This window comes from Salmo salar, chromosome ssa17 (genome assembly GCF_905237065.1).
Source record: "Salmo salar chromosome ssa17, Ssal_v3.1, whole genome shotgun sequence".
NCBI lineage: Eukaryota > Metazoa > Chordata > Actinopteri > Salmoniformes > Salmonidae > Salmo > Salmo salar.
The window spans coordinates 17,039,155-17,063,160 of record NC_059458.1 but is presented as its reverse complement, the minus strand read 5'-3'; the positions used below and the strand labels follow the sequence as shown (position 1 = coordinate 17,063,160).

At 42.8% G+C, this 24,006-nt stretch overlaps 1 protein-coding gene across 1 annotated transcript; it reads right to left on the bottom strand.

The window, feature by feature from the left end:
- Positions 1-2,770: 2,770 nt before the first annotated feature.
- prps2 (phosphoribosyl pyrophosphate synthetase 2) lies at positions 2,771-21,420 on the bottom strand. Its single transcript, NM_001141516.1, is given in 7 exon segments — positions 2,771-3,247; positions 3,509-3,668; positions 4,339-4,512; positions 4,787-4,911; positions 5,131-5,229; positions 8,543-8,726; positions 21,256-21,420. Coding segments are annotated over 7 exon segments (957 nt in total). The 5' UTR covers positions 21,378-21,420; the 3' UTR covers positions 2,771-3,154.
- Between the last annotated feature and the right edge of the window lie 2,586 nt (positions 21,421-24,006).

The window sequence follows — 24,006 nt, the reverse complement described above, 5'->3', positions numbered from 1 at the left end:
TTAAGGTCTGGAGACTGACTAGGCCACTCCAGGACCTTAATGTGCTTCTTCTTGAGCCACTCCTTTGTTGCCGTGGCCATGTGTTTTGGGTCATTGTCATGCTGGAATACCCATCCACGACCCATTTTCAATGCCCTGGCTGAGGGAAGGAGGTTCTCACCCAAGATTTGACGGTACATGGCCCTGTCCATTGTCCCTTTGATGCGGTGAAGTTGTGCTGTCCCCTTAGCAGAAAAAACACCCCCAAAGCATAATGTTTCCACCTCCATGTTTGACGGTGGGGATGATGTTCTTGGGGTCATAGGCAGCATTCCTCCTCCTCCAAACACGACGAGTTGAGTTGATGCCAAAGAGCTCCATTTTGGTCTCATCTGAGCACAACACTTTCACCCAGTTGTCCTCTGAATCATTCAGATGTTCATTGGCAAACTTCAGACGGGCATGTATATGTGCTTTCTTGAGCAGGGGGACCTTGCGGGCGCTGCAGGATTTCAGTCCTTCATGGCGTAGTGTTACCAATTGTTTTCTTGGTGACTATGGTCCCAGCTGCCTTCAGATCATTGACAAGATCCTCCCGTGTAGTTCTGGGCTGATTCCTCACCGTTCTCATGATCATTGCAACTCCACGAGGTGAGATCTTGCATGGAGCCCCAGGCCGAGGGAGATTGACAGTTCTTTTGTGTTTCTTCCATTTGCAAATAATCGCACCAACTGTTGTCACCTTATCACCAAGCTGCTTGGCGATGGTCTTGTAGCCCATTCCAGCCTTGTGTAGGTCTACAATCTTGTCCCTGACATCCTTGAAGAGCTCTTTGGTCTTGGCCATGGTGGAGAGTTTGGAATCTGATTGATTGATTGCTTCTGTGGACGGTGTCTTTTATACAGGTAACAAACTGAGATTAGGAGCACTCCCTTTAAGAGTGTGCTCCTAATCTCAGCTCGTTACCTGTATAAAAGACACCTGGGAGCCAGAAATCTTTCTGATTGAGAGGGCATCAAATACTTATTTCCCTCATTAAAATCAATTTATAACATTTTTGACATGCGTTTTTGTGGAATTTTTGTTATTCTGTCTCTCACTGTTCAAATAAACCTACCATTAAAATTATAGACTGATCATTTCTTTGTCAGTGGGCAAACATACAAAATCAGCAGGGGATCAAATACATTTTTCTCCTCACTGTGTGTGTATATATAAAAAATACTATATATATGATATACTATATATGGCTGTAGCCATCAGCCACACCATCCAGCATCCCCCTTGTTGTCAGCTGTCTCAGCCTGAGCTAAACAAGGATATTCGCCCTGGTTAGCCCTTGGATAGGAGTCCAGGGCAAAGCGTCTCAGGCTCAGAGTGCTGTACTAGGACCAGTATTGCCTTTTAGATCACAATTAATAAGATTACATAGTCAAGGAGGCCCTGATCCTAGATGGTTGGGCGGTGGCGTTGCATGGCTCGTTTGATGAACTCACCCTTTTAAGACTTGTGACTGACAAACAATCAACCAAGGTCCTTTATTTTCCCAAGGCACTGGTGCTGTAAGTAGCAACACACGTTCCTCATATGGACACCTAATTACTCCCATCTTCCAATGGGATCACACAAGTCCTCCCAGTAGGGAAAATAACAGTGTACCATCTATAACAATTCATCTGAGGATCCTCAAAGAAAGGAAGACATTCAGCAGTATGAAGATGTCATTGTCAAAGTCTGTCGATGAAAATCCTGGTGGTGTAAAAAATAAAGTGTGGCCGCCGGTCCGCCAGCAGTTTTCAACTGGAAATGAACTCTGAGGAGTTACCCTTCTACATTATAACTTTATCTACAAGTAATTGGAGTGAAAAAAAGAACACTTAAGACATGAGGAAAGTAGAAGTTTGAAATTCATGACCTTTTGGGTGAGGCTTGCTCAACCATTCACCCTTTGAAAAGATGGATAAACCTGATATAGAAACTGTCCCCAGTTTCTCCAAGTTATCGGATCGAACCAAACGTATATAGAGTGATTGCATCATTGACTTGAATGTGGATACCCCTTCTATTAATTTAATCCCATCACCAAAATCTGATCAGATATCTCTTGCTGCCCAGTTTTTCAAAGTTTAGAAGTGGTGGAGTTTTAGTCAATGTGCAATTTCAAGACTGTAATGGAGCAAATGTAATCAGAAATACGAAGGTGAGCATGAGGCCCTGCAATGACACCAGTCCGTCACTAGAGGGAGCGCACCACCAGGTGCCTACTAAATGAAGGAAACTAAAATGGCAAATCAGATTTGGCCTTGTTACGTGGCACTAAAGAAAGGTGTTTTAGCAAGAATGTCAGAGAATGCTTACGACAATTCTCTCATATCGCAAGTTGAATTCCATGATACAATTTTTGTGACTTTAAAAGGAGACAATTCTAGATGCTTATAGACATTCCATAGGTATCTGCAGGTTGAACAAATACAGCCTCTACTCTGGATCTTTCTGAGAAAAAAACTAAACTCCAACACTATCCAAATGTTGCTGGTTAAAGGAATTAAAAATCAGCTGTTGATGACTAAACAACCCTGGGTGGCATTGATTAGCACACACCGTAGCAAAACATCGTGTAGATAGCAAACGGGGAGGGACCACCGTTTTGAGTCTAGTGAATAGAACCCTGGTATTTCGTAATCGGCGTGTATTGATGAAACAAATGTGCCTCTGAAACCAGCAGCGTTGCAGATTCCCCACGGAGCTGGTTAGAACAGTCAGATGACTCAAGAAATGACATCACACAATGGAATGCTTTCATTTATAGTGAAACGGACAGAAAATGAGGTACAACAAAACAGGAACATCGTTAGGCAATGGACCTTTGGTTAAAATGACAGCCAGATCCATTGGCTGGCAAAGCATGATATTGAAAACAAACAATAAGGAAATGTTAACATGGTAATATGCATAAATAGAAACTTGCTGGTCTCAAAGAGGTGATACTCTTTCTTGGGTCTCCACACGGAACAACGGAGCTGGGAAAGTGGGCGTGGCCTTTAGGAATCGGTCACGCGTAATTGGCCCAAATCATCAGGGCTTAAGGACTTCCGGGAGGGCGTGCGCTGATTGGACCATGAGGAGAGAAACGGCCTAAATTGGCCGTTGTGACCTCTTCCTTGTGACCATCCTTTATAAGGGCACGTGGCTGAAGAGGTAGGACACCGACTCGCCATTGTGGGTTCTCCTGATCGCCTCAGCCAGGATCATGGCTATATCTATGATCTGGTGGAGACCACAGAAATACAACATCATATACATCTCTATGGCAGACCACCATCAACCAGTGCCTCAGGTCAGGTAACCTATAGGGCAGCCAATCAATCCTGGTTGGAATGGTTAGCTTTAACAGCAGCAGCAAGCTACAGATACTTCAAGACATGGGAGAGGCAAAATGCTGTATGTATCAACAAATGGATTCCTCATCGGCTAAGAGGTAGAAGGACATGTGAGTAAACAGAAAGTGCCTATCTGGACTGTGGGTACCTGTATCTTTGGGCAAGACTTCATCTTCTCCTCCTGGGGGATGGTGTTGGTGACCACCACGGCCTCGAAGGGAGCGTCGTTGATGCGCGCGATGGCCGGACCGGAAAATATGCCGTGCGTGAGGATAGCGTAGACCTTGATCGCACCGGCATCAATCAATCTATAAAGAGAGATATGAGTTGTGTAATATATGTTTTAAAAGTGACAGTAATATGGAAACTGTGTTTGAAATAATGCATGAGCAAAGTAGAAAAATGAAATATCAAACATCAAATAGAAGAGTGAAAGGTTGAGGATTTTCAGAGAGAGTGAAACGGGAGCCATGGTTGAGACTGGAACAAACGATACTGACTTCCAGGCCTTTAGATCCCCCCCCCACCCGGGCCACCTATGTCCAAACAGTAAAATAAAAATAGCTTGCTTTAAAACAGCTACATTTTGTCACTGCAGCAAACAGGAGAGCCCTACATGTTTAGGTCAGCGACTGTACCATTGGCCACACCCATGGCCAAGCCCCCATTTTGATGCAGAAACAAAAACCCTGAGTTGATTTTGAATCCCCACATCACTTCTCACCCTCTACACAATCTCTCTCATTAGGTTTGATACAACGGTTCAGGTCAATAAACCATACTGTGATTTGAGATCAACAGATGAGCCTACATAGCAACCTTCTATAAATACTGACTTGTATTGACACCACAAGCCAAACACAAATAACCTAGAGCAAGGACATGGCAGAATAATTTTGGCGATATTAGAGTTTGTGTGAGTGTGTGTGTGTGAGTGTGAGTGTGAGTGTGTGTGTGTGTGTGGTTGCTGTGACTCACTTCTCAGCAGCTTTGCAGATGGTACCGCAGGTGTCGGCCATGTCGTCGACCAGGATGGCCACGCGGTCCTTCACGTCTCCGACCAGGACCATGCGGTCCACCTCGTTGGCCTTCTTCCTCTCTTTGTGGATGAGGGCAAACTCCACATTCAGACGGTCAGCGATGGAGGTCACTCTGGATACAGGGAATTAAAACAAAGAGATGAGAAATGCATGTCAGCGCTCAGCTGAAATAGCACCGCATTCGCATGACCTCCAGAAGTCGAGCACAAGTCACCTCGAAGATGGACAAGTACAAAGAAACACCCAATGAAAAGGGTGAAACGCAAGGGAGAGATGAACGGGTCCAAACATTTCTGACTTTCCCCATAGCTTTGCCACATTGTTGGAGACCTCAGGACCAGCCGTATCTGGTTCATGTGACCCTGCCACATGGAATTGTTTATTACCGTTTGGCTCCTCCAGCGTCAGGGGACACAATGCAGCTGTTCTTCCACTCTGGAATGTTCTCCCGGATCCACTGGAGGACCGCGGGCTCTGCATACAGGTTGTCCACGGCGATGTCGAAGAATCCCTACGGAGAGATCAGAAAAAGTGAATATACTGCCTCTTTGATTAGCTTAATATTGAGCAAAAACATTGCGACAACTTTAGACTTCACTGCATTAACTAGGAATGAAACAAATGTAGCAACTACTAGTCGTTTCAATTCAATATAACTTCATTTATCGGCAGGGGAAACAGCACCCTGCAATTGCCTTGCTGTGACGGTGATGTGTTGGATGCTGCCTACCTGGATCTGCGAGGCGTGGAGGTCCATTGTGATGATGTGGTCGGCGCCGGCTACAGACAGCATGTTGGCCACCAGCTTGGCTGAGATAGGAGCACGACTCTGGGACACAGAGGGAGTTACAGGCTCTTTCAAATGAAGCACACAATTCAATTATTCAGCGTGACAACAATGGTTGTACTACAGTAAAATGCCCTGGATTGAAATAACTAGCGAAGTCTAAACCGTCCGCTCCTCCACAAGGAACACAATCCAGGTCAGGCGACGGACAACAGATGATGGTGATTGGCTACAGGCTGTCGCGTGTTCAACACAGACATCTCGGTCTTCTGTGGTTAATGCACACAGCCCTCTGTAGCAAAATAGCAGCACAAGGTGACCGTAGAGATTCTGGTTGCAGGGGACAACTCACTTCAACCCACAGGTTACTTTATTTACACACACACACAGTTCAACTCTGGCAGGACGCTTGTTTCACCATCTATTTTGTGCTAGGTCACATTCCACAGTGCCATGTATTGATTTAACATGCCTCGGGGAAAAGACAACAGTGATAGGCCAACATGTGGACTTAAACAGCCACCATTTGGTATAAGCAAACATACCCCGTCCAAATCCTTCTTGTATTAAACTTAGATTTACAAACATAAGTAGACCCTCTGTCTGAAATCTGTAATGTCCTGTTCTAGAACTTGTAGTTGGAGGGTTTGTATAAGATACAGATGTATTTCCCAACTCCAGACCTCCAGTAACCCCTACAGCAGACATTTTTGTTGTAGGCTCAGACAAGCACACCTGCTGCAACTTGTCAACTAATCATCAATGAGTTGAATCAGGGTTTTGACTAGATGGGATGCCCCTAATGTCAGAAGTGACCTTTTCAAAGCAGGTTAGGAACATTCAATTAAAGTTAGGAAGTTAGGGTTTGCTAAATTGCAAAGATTCTCCAACATGACCTCGGATATGCAAGTTATGACGTCAATTTGACATTAGCAAGATTCCTGCTAGACACGACCTTGAAATCAAGTCAGTCAGCCCAGGGCTACAACAAAATGGTGTGCTGTTGGGGGTACACTGGAGGACTAGAGTAGGTAAACACCGGGCTACAGTGTGCCACTATGTTAGAGGGGCCTTTGAGGTCTGGCATGTTACACCGTCATGTTCCAAAACATAACAGGGCTCCCGAGTGACGCAGAGGTCTACGGCACTGCGTCTCAGTGCAATAGGCGTCATTGTAGTATCTGGTTCAAATCCAGGCTGTATAATATCCTGCCGTGATTGGGAGTCCCATAGGGCGGCGCACAATTGGCCCGGCTTCATCCGGGGTTTGGCCGGAGTAAGCGGTCATTGTAAATAAGAATTTGTTCTCAACGGACTTGCCTAGTTAAATAAAGGTTAAATATGCTCCAAAACATTAGATCTCGTGCTTAGGGTCTCATGATAGTAACTGGTGCTTGATACACTGTCTTTGGGTTGATAAAGAAAGAGGGAGAAAAGGTGGAATATAGGTTAGGCCTGAGAACAACTGCGGCTTGCTACATGAGGAAACTTGTTTGTTACTTTATTAACTGGAACAGTGTGTGAATCATTCACCAGATAAGCGGTGTTCTGAACCTTTTCTCCCCTCTTGGAAAGCCTGACGTCACCTTTCAGTTAAGTAACATTTACATGAACTGGACGAGAATTTGGCCTAATTGTTGTCAGGTGATGAACCATGCTTTAATTCAAACCTACAGCTATATCTGGTTGTGGCTGTATTTTCCGTATGTTTTTTGTGTAATAACACAGAAGTTATTGGATGACATGCCAATCAACTCTGTCTGGGGAAAACATTCAATAGGAGGAGGTGTGTATGTTTATATATACAGTGCTATTCTAAAGTTGACACAACTACTCATGCAAAGGTTCTTAAAAAAATAATAAAATAAATAAATAATCTACATTGCAGAATAATAGTGAAGACATTAAAACTACGAAATAACACATGGAATCATATAGTAATCAATAAAGTGTAAAACTAATTCAGAGATACTTCAAAGTAACCACTCTTGCCTTGACAGCTTTGCACACTAGGCATTCTCTCAACCAGCTTGACCTGGAATGCTTTTCCAACAGTCTTGAAGGAGTTGCCACATACGCTGAGCACTTGTTGGCTGCTTTTCCTTCACTCTGCGGTCCAACTCATCCTAAACCATCTCAATTTGGTTGAGGTCAGGTGATTGTGGAGGCCAGGTCATCTGATGCAGCACTCCATTACTCTCCTTCTTGGTCAAATAGCCCTTACACAGCCTGGAGGTGTGTTGGGTCATTGTCCTATTGAAAAACAAATGATAGCCCCACTAAGCGCAAACCAGATGGGATGGCGTATCACTGCCGAATGCTGTGGTAGCCATGCTGGTTAAGTGTGCCTTGAATTCTAAATAAATCAAGTGTCACCAGCAAAGCCTCCACACACCATCATGGTGGGAACAACACATCCGTTCACCTACTCTGTCTCAAAGACATTGGTAGGAACCAAAAATTCAGACTCATCAGACCAAAGGATAGATTTCCACCGGTCTAATGTCCATTGCTTGTGTTTCTTGGCCCAAGCAAGTCTCTTCTTATTGGTGTCCTTTAGTAGCGATTTCTTTACAGCAATTCAACCATGAAGGCCTGATTCACACTGTCTCCTCTGAACAATTGATGTTGAGATCTGTGTTACTTGAACTCTGAAGCTTTTATTTGGGCTGCAATTCCTAAGGCTGGTAACTCAAATTAACTTCTCTTCTGCAGCAGAGATAACTTCAGGTCTTCTTTTTCTGTGGCAGTCCTCATGAAAGCCAGTTTCATTATAGCGCTTGATGGTTTTTGCGACTGCAATTGAAGAAACTTAAGGTTCTTGACATTTTCCGGATTGACTGACCTTCATGTCTTAAAATAATGATGGACTGTCGTTTCTCTTTGTTTATTTGAGATGTTATTGCCATAATATGGACTTGGTCTTTTACCATATAGGGTTATCGCCTGTATACCACCCCTACCGTGTCACAACAACGCATGAAGAAGAAATTCCACCAATTTACTTTTATCAAGGCACACCTGTTAATTGAAATGCATTCCAGGTGACCACATCATAAAGCAGGTTGAGAGAAGGCCAAGAGTGTGCAAACCTGTCATCAAGGCAAAGGGTGGCTACTTTGAAGAACCTCAAACACTTTTTTGGTTATTTCATAGTTTTGATGTCTTCACTATTATTCTACAATGTAGAACATAGTAAAATATGTAGAAAAATCCTTGCATGAGTAGGTGTTCTAAAACTTTTGACTGGTACTGTATATATGCTACGTTTTGCACTACATACTGGACACCACACATGTTGAATCATTGTAGTAGACTTCTTTGGGCCTGCGAGCAGCCCGGCAGGCAGGCTTACCTTGTCTTTTTTGTCCTGCCGGGCGTAGGGGAAGCAGGGGATGACAGCGGTGACGCGGGACGACGAGGCGATCTTGCACGCGTTGATCATGATCAGCAGCTCCATCAGGTTGTCGTTGATCTCGCCGCAGCCGCTCTGCACAATGTAGACGTCCTCGCCGCGCACGCTCTCCCCGATCTCCACGCTGACAAAGAGAAGCAGCAGCATTATTTAGTGTCATCTTAAGGAAAAGGATGAGGATAACTCTTACCACCACGCAACCTCTCACTCATCTCCACACTGAGGTAGAGAAGATCGCTCTCATCACTCCACACTAGGCCTATAGCTCGTATACCCTGACGGAGAAGGCTGATCATAATCTTCTCGCCATGGACATTTATCAACTAGGGCATCTCCCTCCCTACAAGGTATGCTTAGAAAAAAGGGCAACTTCTACTCACTCATGAACGATACAGCACCACAAAACACTTTCCAACAACACAGTATCATAACTGCACGCCAAAAGCAGAGGACTGATGGAGGTCTGGTGCAGTAAATTGGAGTGACCAGAACATTTTTACATTTACATTTTAGTCATTTAGCAGACGCTCTTATCCAGAGCGACTTACAGTAGTGAATGCATACATTTCATACATTTTTTCCATACTGGCCCCCCGTGGGAATCGAACCCACAACCCTGGCGTTGCAAACACCATGCTCTACCAACTGAGCAAACACCATGCTCTACCAACGAGCCTTAACGTTGACAAACTAGCCTCACATGAGAACTCATTTGAAAGTGCGTGTGGAAAAGCAGACTTCTGGGAATCAGTGCACACACACCATCTCTCCACAAGTTGCAGGCATCAAAACAAGTAAACAACTGAAACATTCCAGACAGGACAACCCCCGTTCCCTGCCTCCGCTGGAGTCATGTGCTCACATCTGATCAATAGAGGCAACAGCCGGTCTACCTATCTGAACCACCCAGAAGAGGAGGCACGAGGGAATCTGTGTTCTAAGGGGAGAGCGTAAGACAGACGTGAAGAGGCACGAGACCCACCGCTACTGTACAGACTAGGACTGTCGCAGAGTATATTAAAAAAAATGTGGTCGACAGTGTTCTTTCAACCAATCGATCGGGCGAAAATTTTAAAACCTGTATTTTTCCCATATATAAAATAAATAAAATCAACAATATGCACTGAGCTTGTCTGATGCTTTAAGCACATTGTTTGATGAAATAATTATGAGAGACCTGTTCCTGACCCTCCTCCCGCTGCTGGCCATCGCAGATTCTGCCGCAAAGCTCCTGAAGTTGCCAGTAACAGGCCTGGTTGTAACTATATGTGAAAAGGCTAAGTAAAAATGAAGAAGTACGTTGTTTAACCTGCAAACTAATTCAACGGTGCATTGAAGATTGTTTCAGAACGGACAGCAACCGCAATCCAACGCGGGAGAAAGCGCTCACTGACGATTCAGTTCAGAACCTTGGAGAGTGCCACTGCAGCAGCCACTGTCAAGCATATAAAACCTGTCAATGTTTTAGCATACAACTAGAAAAACAAAGTAGACTACTTTCGAATGGTATGTCATATTGGTTGTCGAACTATGGTAATCAGGTATTGTAAGGGGCGGAAGGTTGCTAGATCGAACCCCCGAGCTGACAAGGTAAAAATCTGTTGTTCTGCCCCTGAACAAGGCAGTTAGCCTAGGGACAGTGGGTTGTCATTGTAAATAAGAATTTGTTCTTAACTGACTTTCCTAGTTAAATAAAGTTTAAAAATAAAACCGCTGTTTACAGAGTTAATATTCCACTTTATTTTTTGGCATCAATCCCTTACTACAACAAAATCCTGCCATACTGCAAACTTTTTCAACATTTTGTCTTAAGTATGCCTAAGAAAAGTATCAAGTATTTACTGTGTGTGTACCGGTAGATAAGTCCTAAGCTACAATTAGGCTCCTTTGCTTGTGCAGTCTGAATGTGCCATCCCCGCAGCCTAGTGGCTAGCTAGCACAATATGCTAACGTTAGCGAGCTAGCAAAACATTTGGCTATAGGCTGGCACTGGCAGTATGGGATTATGGAGAGTGCATTCAATTGTTTTTTCGTCATCTTGCTACGTAGATATCTAGCTGTGGGACACTGCACTAACTCGGCAGCGAACAAGCAGCTGTTTCATGGAAACTAGCTAATCTATTGTCTATAATGTTATTAGCTACAGTGGTTAGCCAGCTTTGAAAAGTATTTACTGTTGTGAGCATTCTGTCTGTGCAATTAGCAAGCTACCATCCCATAGCCTACATTGGATATGAAGTGTGACTGGCTCATCCATGGATGTGCGGAGAAAATACCCCCGTTATTTTTCTTTTTGTTAGCTCCCCCACGCTGGGGTTTGTGCTCTCTGATTGGCTCAAAGTCAAATTGAGGGCCACCGACGAGCATTGCGATTCTACAAGTAGAATCAGTAGGTTCGTCACTACAGGTTCCGCTTTTGTTCTTGCAAGAGAAGGAACGGCCTCCCACTGTGATAAGTACCTATCGGCAGTGAGATTTCTAGGTCTGTTTCATACTTTTTATTTATTTAACTAGGCAACTCAGTTAACCTGTTAGGGCTAGGGGGCAGTATTGACACGGCTGGATAAAAAAACATACCCGATTTAATCTGGTTACCACTCCTACCCAGTAACTAGAATATGCATATACTTATTACATATGGATAGAAAACACCCTAAATTTTCTAAAACTGTTTGAATGGTGTCTGTGAGTATAACAGAACTCATTTGGCAGGCAAAACCCTGAGACAGATTCTGACAGGAAGTGGATATCTGATGTGTTGTATTACCTTTAAACCTATCCCATTGAAAAACACAGGGGCTGAGGAATATTTTGGCACTTCCTATTGCTTCCACTAGATGTCACCAGCCTTTACAAAGTGTTTTGAGTCTTCTGAGTGAGATCTGACCGAACAAGAGCCATGGAACGATGATGGCCCATTAGACACCTGGCGCGCGAGTTCATGTTGGGTACCCTCGTTCCAATACGTTATAAAAGAGTATGCATTCGTCCACCTTGAATATTATTCATGTTCTGGTTAAAAAGGCCCTAATGATTTATGCTATACAACGTTTGACATGTTTGAACGAACGTAAATATATTTTTCCCCCTCGTTCATGACGAGAAGTCCGGCTGGCTTAGATCATGTGCTAACAAGACGGAGCTTTTTGGACATAAATGAGCTTTTTTGAACAAAACTACATTCGTTATGGACCTGTGATACCTGGAAGTGACATCTGATGAAGAGAATCAAAGGTAATGGATTATTTACATAGTATTTTCGATTTTAGATCTCCCCAACATGACGTCTAGTCTGTATCGCAACGCGTATTTTTCTGGGCGCAGTGCTCAGATTATCGCAAAGTGTGATTTCCCAGTAAGGTTATTTTTAAATCTGGCAAGTTGATTGCGTTCAAGAGATGTAAATCTATAATTCTTTAAATGACAATATAATATTTTACCAATGTTTTCTAATTTTAATTATTTAATTTGTGACGCTGACTTGACTGCCGGTTATTGGAGGGAAACGATTTCCTCAACATCAATGCCATAGTAAAACGCTGTTTTTGGATATAAATATGAACTTGATAGAACTAAAAATGCATGCATTGTCTAACATAATGTCCTAGGAGTGTCATCTGATGGAGATTGTAAAAGGTTAGTGCATCATTTTAGCTGGTTTTATGGTTTTGGTGACCCTGTCTTTGAATTGACAAAACATTACACACAACTCTTGTAAATGTACTGTCCTAACATACTCTAAATTTATGCTTTCGCCGTAAAACCTTTTTGAAATCGTAAAACGTGGTTAGATTAAGGAGATGTTTATCTTTCAAAGGGTGTAAAATAGATGTATGTTTGAAAAATTTGAATTTTGACATTTATTTGGATTCAAATTTGCCGCTCTTGAAATGCACCTGCTGTTGATGGAGTGCACCACGGGTGGCACGCTAGCGTCCCACCTAGCCCATAGAGGTTAAGAACAAATTCTTATTTACAATGACGGCCTCCTGCGGGGACAGGGGCTGGGATTAAAAATAGGACAACCCATCCCGACAAGAGAAACACCACAACTCTAAATAAAGAGACCTAAGACAACATAGCATGGCAGCAACACATGATAACAACAGCATGGTTGCAACGCAAAACAGTACAAACATTGGGCACAGACAACAGCACAGAGGGCAAGAAGGTAGAGACAATACATCACAAAAAGCAGCCACAACTGTCAGTAAGAGTGTCCATGATTGAGTCTTTGAATGAAGAGATTGAGATAAAACTGTCCAGTTTGACTGTTTTTTGCAGCTCGTTCCAGTAGCTAGCTGCAGCGGACTGAGAAGATGAGCGACCCAGGGACGTGTGCGCTTTGGGGACCTTTAACAGAATGTGACTGGCAGAACGGGTGTTGTATGTGGAGGATGAGGGCTGCAGTAGATATCTCAGATAGGGAGGAGTGAAGGCGGAGTGAGGCCTAAGAGGGTGTTATATATAAGCATCAACCTGAAACAGCAGATTTTCTGACTTTATACACTGCACTCAGAGAGGTAGTTAGCAAACCAGGCCAAAGACCCCCTCAGACACCAATACTGCTTAGCCGGCCCATGAGAATGTAATGTTCTACCGTATCAAAAGCTTTGAACAAATCAATAAAAATAGCAGCACAATATTGCTTAGAATCAAGGGCAATGGTGACATCATTGAGGACCTTTAAGGTTGCAGTGACACATCCATAACCTGAGCGGAAACCAGATTGCATACCCGAAAGAATACTGTGCTTCTTGTCAGTAACAACCGCATAATCAACATTAAGGGACATGGGCAGCTGTGAGGAGGTTTTGTTCTCCAGGTCTTTAACCGTTTCACAGAACTTCTTGGGGTTAGACCCACAGAGAGAGAACTGCTCCTTAAAGTAACTAACTTTGGCCTTCCGGATAGCCCGAGTACACTTCTTTTTCATTTGCCTGAAAGATAGCCAGTCAGCCTGAGTATGCGTGTGCCGAGCCTTTCGCCAAATGCAATTCTTGAGGTGGAGTAACTCTGCAAGATCAAGGTCGAACCAGGGGCTGAACCCGTTTTTAATTCTCATTTTCTTCTTGTTAACAATACCACTGAAAATATCAAAAAAGGTTAAAGCCTCTTTCGAATGGGGATCAAGCTGATTTCTATGCCATTTTACAGAGGACAGATCAGGAAGGAAGGCTAGCTCATTAACCTGTTGGGGCTAGGGGGCAGTATTTTCACGGCTGGATAAAAAACGTACCCGATTTAATCTGGTTACTAATCCTACCCAGTAACTAGAATATGCATATACTTATTATATATGGATAGAAAACACCCTAAAGTTTCTCAAACTGTTTGAATGGTGTCTGTGAGTATAACAGAACTCATTTGGCAGGCAAAACCCTGAGACAGATTCTGACAGGAAGTGGATATCTGATGTGTTGTATTACCTTTAAACCTATGCCATTGAAAAACACAGGGGCTGAGGAATATTTTGGCACTTCCTATTGCTTCCACTAGATGTCACCAGCCTTTACAAAGTGTTTTGAGTCTTTTACTGTGAGATCTGACCGAACAAGAGCCATGGAACGGTGATGGCCGATTAGACTCTGGCGCGCGAGTTCATGTTGGGTACCCTCGTTCCAATACGTTATAAAAGAGAATGCATTCGTCCACCTTGAATATTATTCATGTTCTGGTTAAAAAAGGCCCTAATAATTTATGCTATACAACGTTTGACATGTTTGAACGAACGGAAATATATTTTTTCCCCTCGTTCATTAAGTTAAGTCCGGCGGGCTTAGATCATGTGCTAACAAGACGGAGATTTTTGGACATAAATGATGAGCTTTTTTGAACAAAACTACATTCGTTATGGACCTGTGATACCTGGAAGTGACATCTGATGAAGAGAATCAAAGGTAATGGATTATTTACATAGTATTTTCGATTTTAGATCTCCCCAACATGGCGGCTAGTCTGTATCGCAACGCGTATTTTTCTGGGCGCAGTGCTCAGATTATTGCAAAGTGTGATTTCCCAGTAAGGTTATTTTTAAATCTGGCAAGTTGATTGCGTTCAAGAGATGTAAATCTATAATTCTTTAAATGACAATATAATATTTTACCAATGTTTTCTAATTTTAATTATTTAATTTGTGGTGCTGACTTGACTGCCGGTTATTGGAGGGAAACGATTACCTCAACATCAATGCCATAGTAAAACGCTGTTTTTGGATATAAATATGAACTTGATAGAACTAAAAATGCATGCATTGTCTAACATAATGTCCTAGGAGTGTCATCTGATGGAGATTGTAAAAGGTTAGTGCATCATTTTAGCTGGTTTTATGGTTTTGGTGACCCTGTCTTTGAATTGACAAAACATTACACACAGCTATTGTCAATGTACTCTCCTAACATAATCTAACTTTATGCTTTCGCCGTAAAACCTTTTTGAAATCGGACAACGTGGTTAGATTAAGGAGATGTTTATCTTTCAAAGGGTGTAAGATAGTTGTATGTTTGAAAAATTTGAATTTTGACATTTATTTGGTTTCAAATTTGCCGCTCTTGAAATGCACCTGCTGTTGATGGAGTGCACCACGGGGGGGACGCTAGCGTCCCACCTAGCCCATAGAGGTTAAAGTGTTTTAGCAAGCGTCTGACAAATCAGGACAGGTCGTTTCACTGAGCAACCATTACGAACACAGGCTGTAAAACAGTGATCACTAAGGTCATTACAGAAAACGCCAGACTGATACCTATCAGGATTATTTGTGAGGATAACATCGAGGAGAGTAGCCTTTTCTGGTTGTTTGGAGTCATACCTTGTGGGATTGGTAATAATCTGAGAAAGATTTAGGGAGTCCCATTGCTTTAGGACTTGGTCAGGTGGTTTAAGCATGTACCAGTTTAGGTCACCTTGCGGGACAAATTCAGGCCAGGACAAATTCAGGCCAGGAGAGAGCTTAGGGCAGGTAGGGTACAGTCAACAAAGAGCAATTTGAACGTGTAATGCTTAAAACCAGAAAAGCAAGTTGTTTAGGGACAGACTTTGTGGAGACAACCGAGCACTGAAAGTGATCCTTCGTAAAGATTGCCACTCCCCCACCTTTGGAAGATCTGTCTTGCCAAAAAAGGTTAGAACCAGAAAGGTGAACATCAGTATTCTAAACACTTCCTTAACCACGTCTCAGTAATGACCAACACATCTGGATTGGATCTGTGAACCCACACTTTCAATTGATCCATTTTAGGTAATGAGCTTCTAGCGTTAACGTGCAGAAAACCCAGGCTTTAACGAGAGCAGAAATCAGTAAAGCAAATATCAGAGCATAAGTCAGAATTGGGGCTAGCAAAAGTAGGTGGGCTAGGGTGTACACGCACATTTCCAGATATCATCAACAGTAATACAATCAGGGCATAGTACAGGGAGAGCTCTGCAGTGCTGATTTATGACATCTGAATGCACATCAGATGGCAACAAGATCATATTGTACAGCAATTCTATCAGGTAACATGAATACAAATCCTGCGAGAGGTGGTTAGAATAGGATGGGAGGCCAAAAGTCAGTGTCACCAATAGAGAGTCAGAGTCCAGAGTGTGGGAACAAACAGTCTGTCCAACGGTTGGGTAAAGAAAGTTTCTAGTCAAAGTACGCATGAGTGAAATAGCAAAACGCACAAGATGTTTATTTTTATATATAACGAGGGGGTAGCCATTGTAAGTTCAGAGTAGAGGTTGACCGATTATGATTTTTCGACACCGATACCAGTTACTGGAGGACCAAAAAAAGCCGATACCGATTAATCGGACGATATTTTATTTATTTATTTGTAATAATGACAATTACAACAATACTGAATGAACACTTATTTTAACTTAACATAATACATCAATAAAATCAATTTAGCCTCAAATAAACAATGAAACATGTTCAATTTGGTTTAAATAATGCAAAAACAAAGTGTTGGAGAAGAAAGTAAAAGTGCAATATGTGCCATGTAAGAAAGCTAACGTTTAAGTTCCTTGCTCAGAACATATGAAAGCTGGTGGTTCCTTTTAACATGAGTCTTCAATATTCCCAGATAAGAAGTTTTAGGTTGTAGTTATTATAGGACTATTTCTCTCTATACGATTTGTATTTCATATACCTTTGACTATTGGATGTTCTTATACGCACTTTAGTATTGCCAGTGTAACAGTATAGCTTCGGTCCCTCTCCTCGCGCCTACCTGGGCTCGAACCAGGAACACATCGACAACAGCCACCCTCGAAGCAGCGTTACCCATGCAGAGCAAGGGGAACAACTACTCCAAGTCTCAGAGCGAGTGACGTTTGAAACGCTATTAGCGCACACCCCGCTAACTAGCTAGCCATTTCACATCGGTTACACCAGCCTAATCTCGGGTGTTGATAGGCTAGAAGTCATAAACAGCACAATGCTTGAAGCATTGCGAAGAGCTGCTGGCAAACGCACTAAAGTGCTGTTTGAATGAATGCTTACGAGCCTGCGGGTGCCTACCATCGCTCAGTCAGACTGCTCTATCAAATCATACACTTAATTATAACATAATAACACAGAAATACGAGCATTTGGTCATCAATATGATCAAATCCGGAAATTATCATTTCGAAAAAAAAAACATTAATTTTTTCTGTGAAACACGGAACCGTTCCGTATTTTATCTAAACGGATGGCATCCCTAACTCTAAATATTGCTGTTACATTGTACAACATTCAATGTTATGTCATAATTAATTAAGCCCTTTGTTAGGAATAAATGGACTTCACACAGTTCGCAATGAGCCAGGAGGCCCAAACTGCTGCATTTACCCTGACTGCTTGCACGGAACGCAAGAGAAGTGACAATTTCCCTAGTTATAAGAAATTCATGTTAGCAGGCAATATTAACTAAATATGCAGGTTTAAAAATATATACTTGTGTATTGATTTTAACCTCTTACATCTAGACGTTCCGCTAGCGGAACACCTGCTCCAATAGCCAATGATGGGCGTGGCGCGAATTACAAATTCCTCAAAAATACAAAAACTTCAATTTTTCAAACATATGACTATTTTACACCATTTTAAGGACAAGACTCTCCTTTATCTAACCACACTGTCCGATTTCGAAAAGGCTTTACAACGAAAGCAAAACATTAGATTATGTCAGCAGAGTACCCAGCCAGAAATAATCAGACACCCATTTTTCAAGCTAGCATATAATGTCACATAAATCCAAACCACAGCTAAATGCAGCACTAACCTTTGATGATCTTCATCAGATGACACCCCTAGGACATTATGTTATACAATACATGCATGTTTTGTTCAATCAAGTTCATATTTATATAAAAAAACAGCTTTTTACATTAGCATGTGACGTTCAGAACTAGCATACCCCCCGCAAACTTCCGGTGAATTTACTAAATTACTCACGATAAACGTTCACAAAAAGCATAACAATTATTTTAAGAATTATAGATACAGAACTCCTCTATGCACTCGCTATGTCCGATTTTAAAATAGCTTTTCGGTGAAAGCACATTTTGCAATATTCTCAATAGATAGCCCAGTCATCACAGGGCTAGCTATTTAGACACTCAGCAAGTTTAGCACTCACCAAAGTCAGATTTACTATAAGAAAAATGTTATTACCTTTGGTGTTCTTCGTCAGAATGCACTCCCAGGACTTCTACTTCAATAACAAATGTTGGTTTGGTCCCAAATAATCCATTGTTATATCCAAATAGCGGCGTTTTGTTCGTGCGTTCAAGACACTATCCGAATGGTAAAGAAGGGTGACGAGCACAACGCATTTCGTGACAAAAGAAATTCTAAATATTCCATTACCATACTTCGAAGCATGTCAACCGCTGTTTAAAATCAATTTTTATGCAATTTTTCTCGTAAAAAAGCAATAATATTCCGACCGGGAATCTGCGTTTAGGTAAAAAGACGAAAATAAAGCATGGGGTCCACTCGTGCACGCGCCTAAGCCCATTGTCCTCTGATCGGCCACTTACCAAAGGCGATAATGTGTTTCAGCCAGAGGCTGCCTCGATATCATTCAGCTTTTTCCCGGGTTCTGAGAGCCTATGTGAGCCGTAGGAAGTGTCACGTTACAGCAAAGATCCTCAGTCTTCAATAAAAAGAGCCAAGATGAACAAGAACTTGTCAGACAGGTCACTTCCTGTATGGAATCTTCTCAGGTTTTTGCCTGCCATATGAGTTCTGTTATACTCACAGACACCATTCAAACAGTTTTAGAAACTTTAGGGTATTTTCTATCCAAAGCCAATAATTATATGCATATTCTAGTTTCTGGGCAGGAGTAATAATCAGATTTAAAATCGGGTACGTTTTTTATCCGGCCGTGAAAATACTGCCCCCTAGTCATAACAGGTTAACCCACTGTTCCTAGGTCGTCATTGAAAATAAGAATGTGTTCTTAACTGACTTGCCTAGTTAAATAAAAGGTGTATAAAAATAATAATAATTTTAAAAAATTGGCTAATCGGTGTCCAAAAATACCGATTGTTATGAAAACTTGAAAAATCGGCCCTAATTAAATCGGCCATTCCGATTAATCGGCCGACCTCTAGTTCAGAGTCACTCGCCCAAACAATGTGTGTGTGCTGGAGGTACTTGTACCAGACAGGGGGAGACAGGCCAGGGCAGACGGTGAACAGATCGCCAGGCGGAATCCAAGCAGCAGTGCAGCAGGTAATGGGAGTAGGTGTCACACCCATTGGAAGAAGCTTTTATTTCTGGAGGCAGATTTCTTGTAGAAAATGCCAGTGAATGGTCTGAACAGCAGGAGGGGGCTTCAGAGGACGCTTCAAAGACTCCTGACATTTGTTGGGCCAAAAGCCCTTTTACGTCACACCTTAGTGCTAATTGAATTTGTATCTGGTCTGTCCTTTCAAGCCTGGCAGCTCAGTTCCACGTTGGATTGTGTCCTCAGGCCTCTGCTCTTTGTTTGCTAGAGCACCCTCCATATAACTTGGGAAAATAAAACATTGGAAGCAGTAATCTATCCGGTTAATTTTGGTCAAAATTAGGTTGTAGGTTAGGAGTTTTGATCTGGAGCAAAGGCCATGCTGTGGAGAGTAGCATCCTGCATATGTACCTGCCGAAAAATCCAAGTTTATCTAACTCCAAATCTATCCGTTTGTAAAAAAAAAAACATGTTGAAAGATGTGAGAGCTCACATTAAGCTGTGTGTCTCTCTCTGAGGGGGGGCGTGTCTCATGACCTTTGTTTTGGAGGTGTTCAGAACAAGGTTAACGGCAGAGAAAGCTTTGATGTTGAGCGTTTAACACAAAATCCAGGGAGGGGCCAGCTGAGTATAAGACTATCATCTGCAATGATCTACTTAATACTATGTCCTTGCTCCCACTTTTCATCCTTGCAAGGAGGACATCCCACAATAATATCTTATTTATCTGTGTCCTTGTACTCACTCCCACTATCAGGCCAAACTTTCTCCAGAAGTATCCACAAATTCTAAAGCAGATCATTGTATTAATATAGCTGACAAAGACCCACTATTGCACATAGGGGACAAGTAATGAAGCTAGGCTAAAAATCAATAGGAGACCGGAGTTCGCCTTGGTTCATGGGGCAGTGCAGTGAACACGCTCACACCCATTGCATCATATTGCGAGTATTGTAAAGTCTACATGCACCAGTGCAGGTTTATGTAGTTACCATCTCTACTGAACAATTAGGTCAGCTTGCTTACTTGCTGGAAATGAACCTAGATTACGTGCATGACATCATTTAGGCTAAAATGGAACCAGGGGTGGCAGCATGGCAAAAAAAATATAGGAACAAATCAGATCAGGAAAATTATGTATGTATATGTATTTCACATTTGAGTCATTTTAGCAGAGGGTCTTATACAGAGCGACTTACAGGTGCAATTTGGTTTAAGTGCATGACATTATTTAGGCAGAGATGGAACCTGGGGTGGCAGCAGGGCAAATAATTCTAGGAACAACTTGGATTAAAAAAAAACATGTATAAATAAAAACCTATTCTTATTTGATCAGAGGATCTAATACAGAGCGACTTACTGGTACAATTAGGGCACATCGACCGATTATTCACCTAGTCGGTTCGGGGATTCAAACCGGCGTTTTTTTTGGTTCCTGGCCCAACCCTCTTACCCACTAGGCTACCTGCAGTTATCACTCTTCTTTTCATTCTCTTCATTCCACTTTATCTGCAACGTTTCAAGGCGTTTGGCTACTGAACGTGGCCTCGTTCTCTGTTGCTGCAGTAGTTGGTTCTGTTTACCCGAACTATGTTGGCTGTTATTAAGTCACGTGAGTCTTGTCGCAAACTAGCTAGCATGGTGAATCTTGCAAAGTTACGACTCAACAATGAACACCAGCACGTGTGACCATGGGATTACATAACTAACTAGCCAATTTAGGTGTTGATGTAATAACGGCAGCAAGCTAACGTTATTTAGTGCCGTTAGCATAGCTGGCAAACTTACTACTCCTGCGCACATGTGCATGCATGACCCAGGCTGCTGTAAGTTAACGTCCAGCACCAGATAGCTTGCTAGGCTAGCTCAGCTAACGCAGTTGATAAATTAGCTATTCATGCACTTATCTAAAGGCAGACGATAAATGCGTAAAAAAAATAAACCTACCATGTTTCTTGGTTGGAGAATTTCTTCGTTATCACTTTCCCCAATTCCAGTCCGAGGCGATCAGCCACTTTTTGTGACAGGTCTTGGTGGGAGCTCCCGCTGAAAAGCACGATGTTCGGCATGTCCTAAATATTTCTGTGCAATTTGGTTAACTTATTATCGCTGTTGCCCACTCATAGCAGAACAGCACGACAGGACACCTCAAACTGAAAAGGAAGTGAGAACAGTGTTTGCATGGTAGAGCGGAAGTGCCACTTCCTAATTCTTCTTCTTTTTCTTCTTATTTGGGATTGTTTTGGCGGATCGCATCCGATTTCTGCCACCTACTGTATTGGAGTGTGAGGCTATTCACAGCCTACCTACATTAAGTTATTTGTGATACAGTATTATACAATTGGGGAAAAGGAAAAATTATCCTGCCGACTATTAGCCCTAAAAAAAAGATAAAAAACACCACCGTATTCCATTATTTATCCTATCTAATCCTACTATGGTCTGGGGGGACAGAACACTACCAATCAACACTCCCTGCAACTGTTCTGCAGTAAAACCTTGCAAACCCAAGTATTTCTCTGCGGCTACCATCCTCTTCCTCATTGGACAAAATCGATGCCTTTCTTCTTAGGTGGGTTTTTTTCCACGGTTGGCATCCAACGTTATGGTCCATGCTATTTGGAAGGCCAAAACTCCATCCCATCAAAACAGGCTGACATTTCAGTCAGTGTTTTCAAACAGCTTTTACACTAATAGGGCATTATCATAATTAAAAAAATTCACAGTATTATTCAAACCTCATACTGTGGAAATATATATAAAACAAGGAAAATTGAAGTTTTGACTGCACTGGGCCTTCAAAAAAAACATGTATTTGCTTGTCCTGCCACACATACATCAGGCCTACTATGACTGACTAACACCTCAATCACACGGACAGCGTCATTGCATTTTGGTACACCAGAAGTACATTCATTTCCAATGTATGTGTCAAACTGTATGCGTAGACAGCTTGACAGACATGGTAGCAGAAGGTGAATGTTGAACTTTTGTTGCACACATATCCAGATGATGACACCATTGGTGTGATCAAGGCATAATACACTGCTCAAAAAAATAAAGGGAACACTTAAACAACACAATGTAACTCCAAGTCAATCACACTTCCGTGAAATCAAACTGTCCACTTAGGAAGAGCCACTGATTGACAATAAATTTCACATGCTGTTGTGCAAATGGAATAGACAACAGGTGGAAATTATAGGCAATTAGCAAGACACCCCCAATAAAGGACTGGTTCTGCAGGTGGTGACCACAGACCACTTCTCAGTTCCTATGCTTCCTGGCTGATGTTTTGGTCACTTTTGAATGCTGGCGGTGATTTCACTCTAGTGGTAGCATGAGACGGAGTCCACAACCCATGCAAGTGGCTCAGGTAGTGCAGCTCATCCAGGATGGCACATCAATGCGAGCTGTGGCAAGAAGGTTTGCTGTGTCTGTCAGCGTAGTGTCCAGAGAATGGAGGCGCTACCAGGAGACAGGCCAGTACATCAGGAGACGTGGAGGAGGCCGTAGGAGGGCAACAACCCAGCAGCAGGACCGCTACCTCCGCCTTTGTGCAAGGAGGCGCAGGAGGAGCACTGCCAGAGCCCGGCAAAATGACCTCCAGCAGGCCACAAATGTGCATGTGTCTGCTCAAACGGTCAGAAACAGACTCCATGAGGGTGGCATGAGGGCCCGACGTCCATAGGTGGGGGTTGTGCTTACAGTCCAACACCGTCCAGGACTTTTGTCATTTGCCAGAGAACACCAAGATTGGCAAATTCGCCACTGGCGCCCTGTGCTCTTCACAGATGAAGCAGGTTCATACTGAGCACGTGACAGACGTGACAGAGTCTGGAGACGCCGTGGAGAACGTTCTGCTACCTGCAACATCCTCCAGCATGACCGGTTTGGCGGTGGGTCAGTCATGGTGTGGGGTGGCATTTCTTTGGGGGGCCGCACAGCCCTCCATGTGCTCGCCAGAGGTAGCCTGACTGCCATTAGCTACCGAGATGAGATCCTCAGACCCCTTGTGAGACCATATGCTGGTGCGGTTGGCCCTGGGTTCCTCCTAATGCAAGACAATGCTAGACCTCATGTGGCTGGAGTGTGTCAGCAGTTCCTGCAAGAGGAAGGCATTGATGCTATGGACTGGCCTGCCCGTTCCCCAGACCTGAATCCAATTGAGCACATCTGGGACATCATGTCTCGCTCCATCCACCAACGCCACGTTGCACCACAGACTGTCCAGGAATTGGCGGATGCTTTAGTCCAGGTCTGGGAGGAGATCCCTCAGGAGACCATCCACCACCTCATCAGGAGCATGCCCAGGCGTTGTAGGGAGGTCATACAGGCACGTGGAGGCCACACACACTACTGAGGCTCATTTTGACTTGTTAAGGACATTACATCAAAGTTGGATCAGCCTGTAGTGTGGTTTTCCACTTTCATTTTGAGTGTGACTCCAAATCCAGACCTCCATGGGTTGATAAATTGAATTTCCATTGATTATTTTTGTGTGATTTTGTTGTCAGCACATTCAACTATGTAAAGAAAAAAGTATTTAATAAGATTATTTCATTCATTCAGATCTAGGATGTGTTATTTTAGTGTTCCCTTAATTTTTTTGAGCAGTATATTTACACGCACTATTGGTTTGAAAAGCACATTGGCCAGAGATTCAGAAAGGAATGGTCTCTTACAGATTGTGGTTTT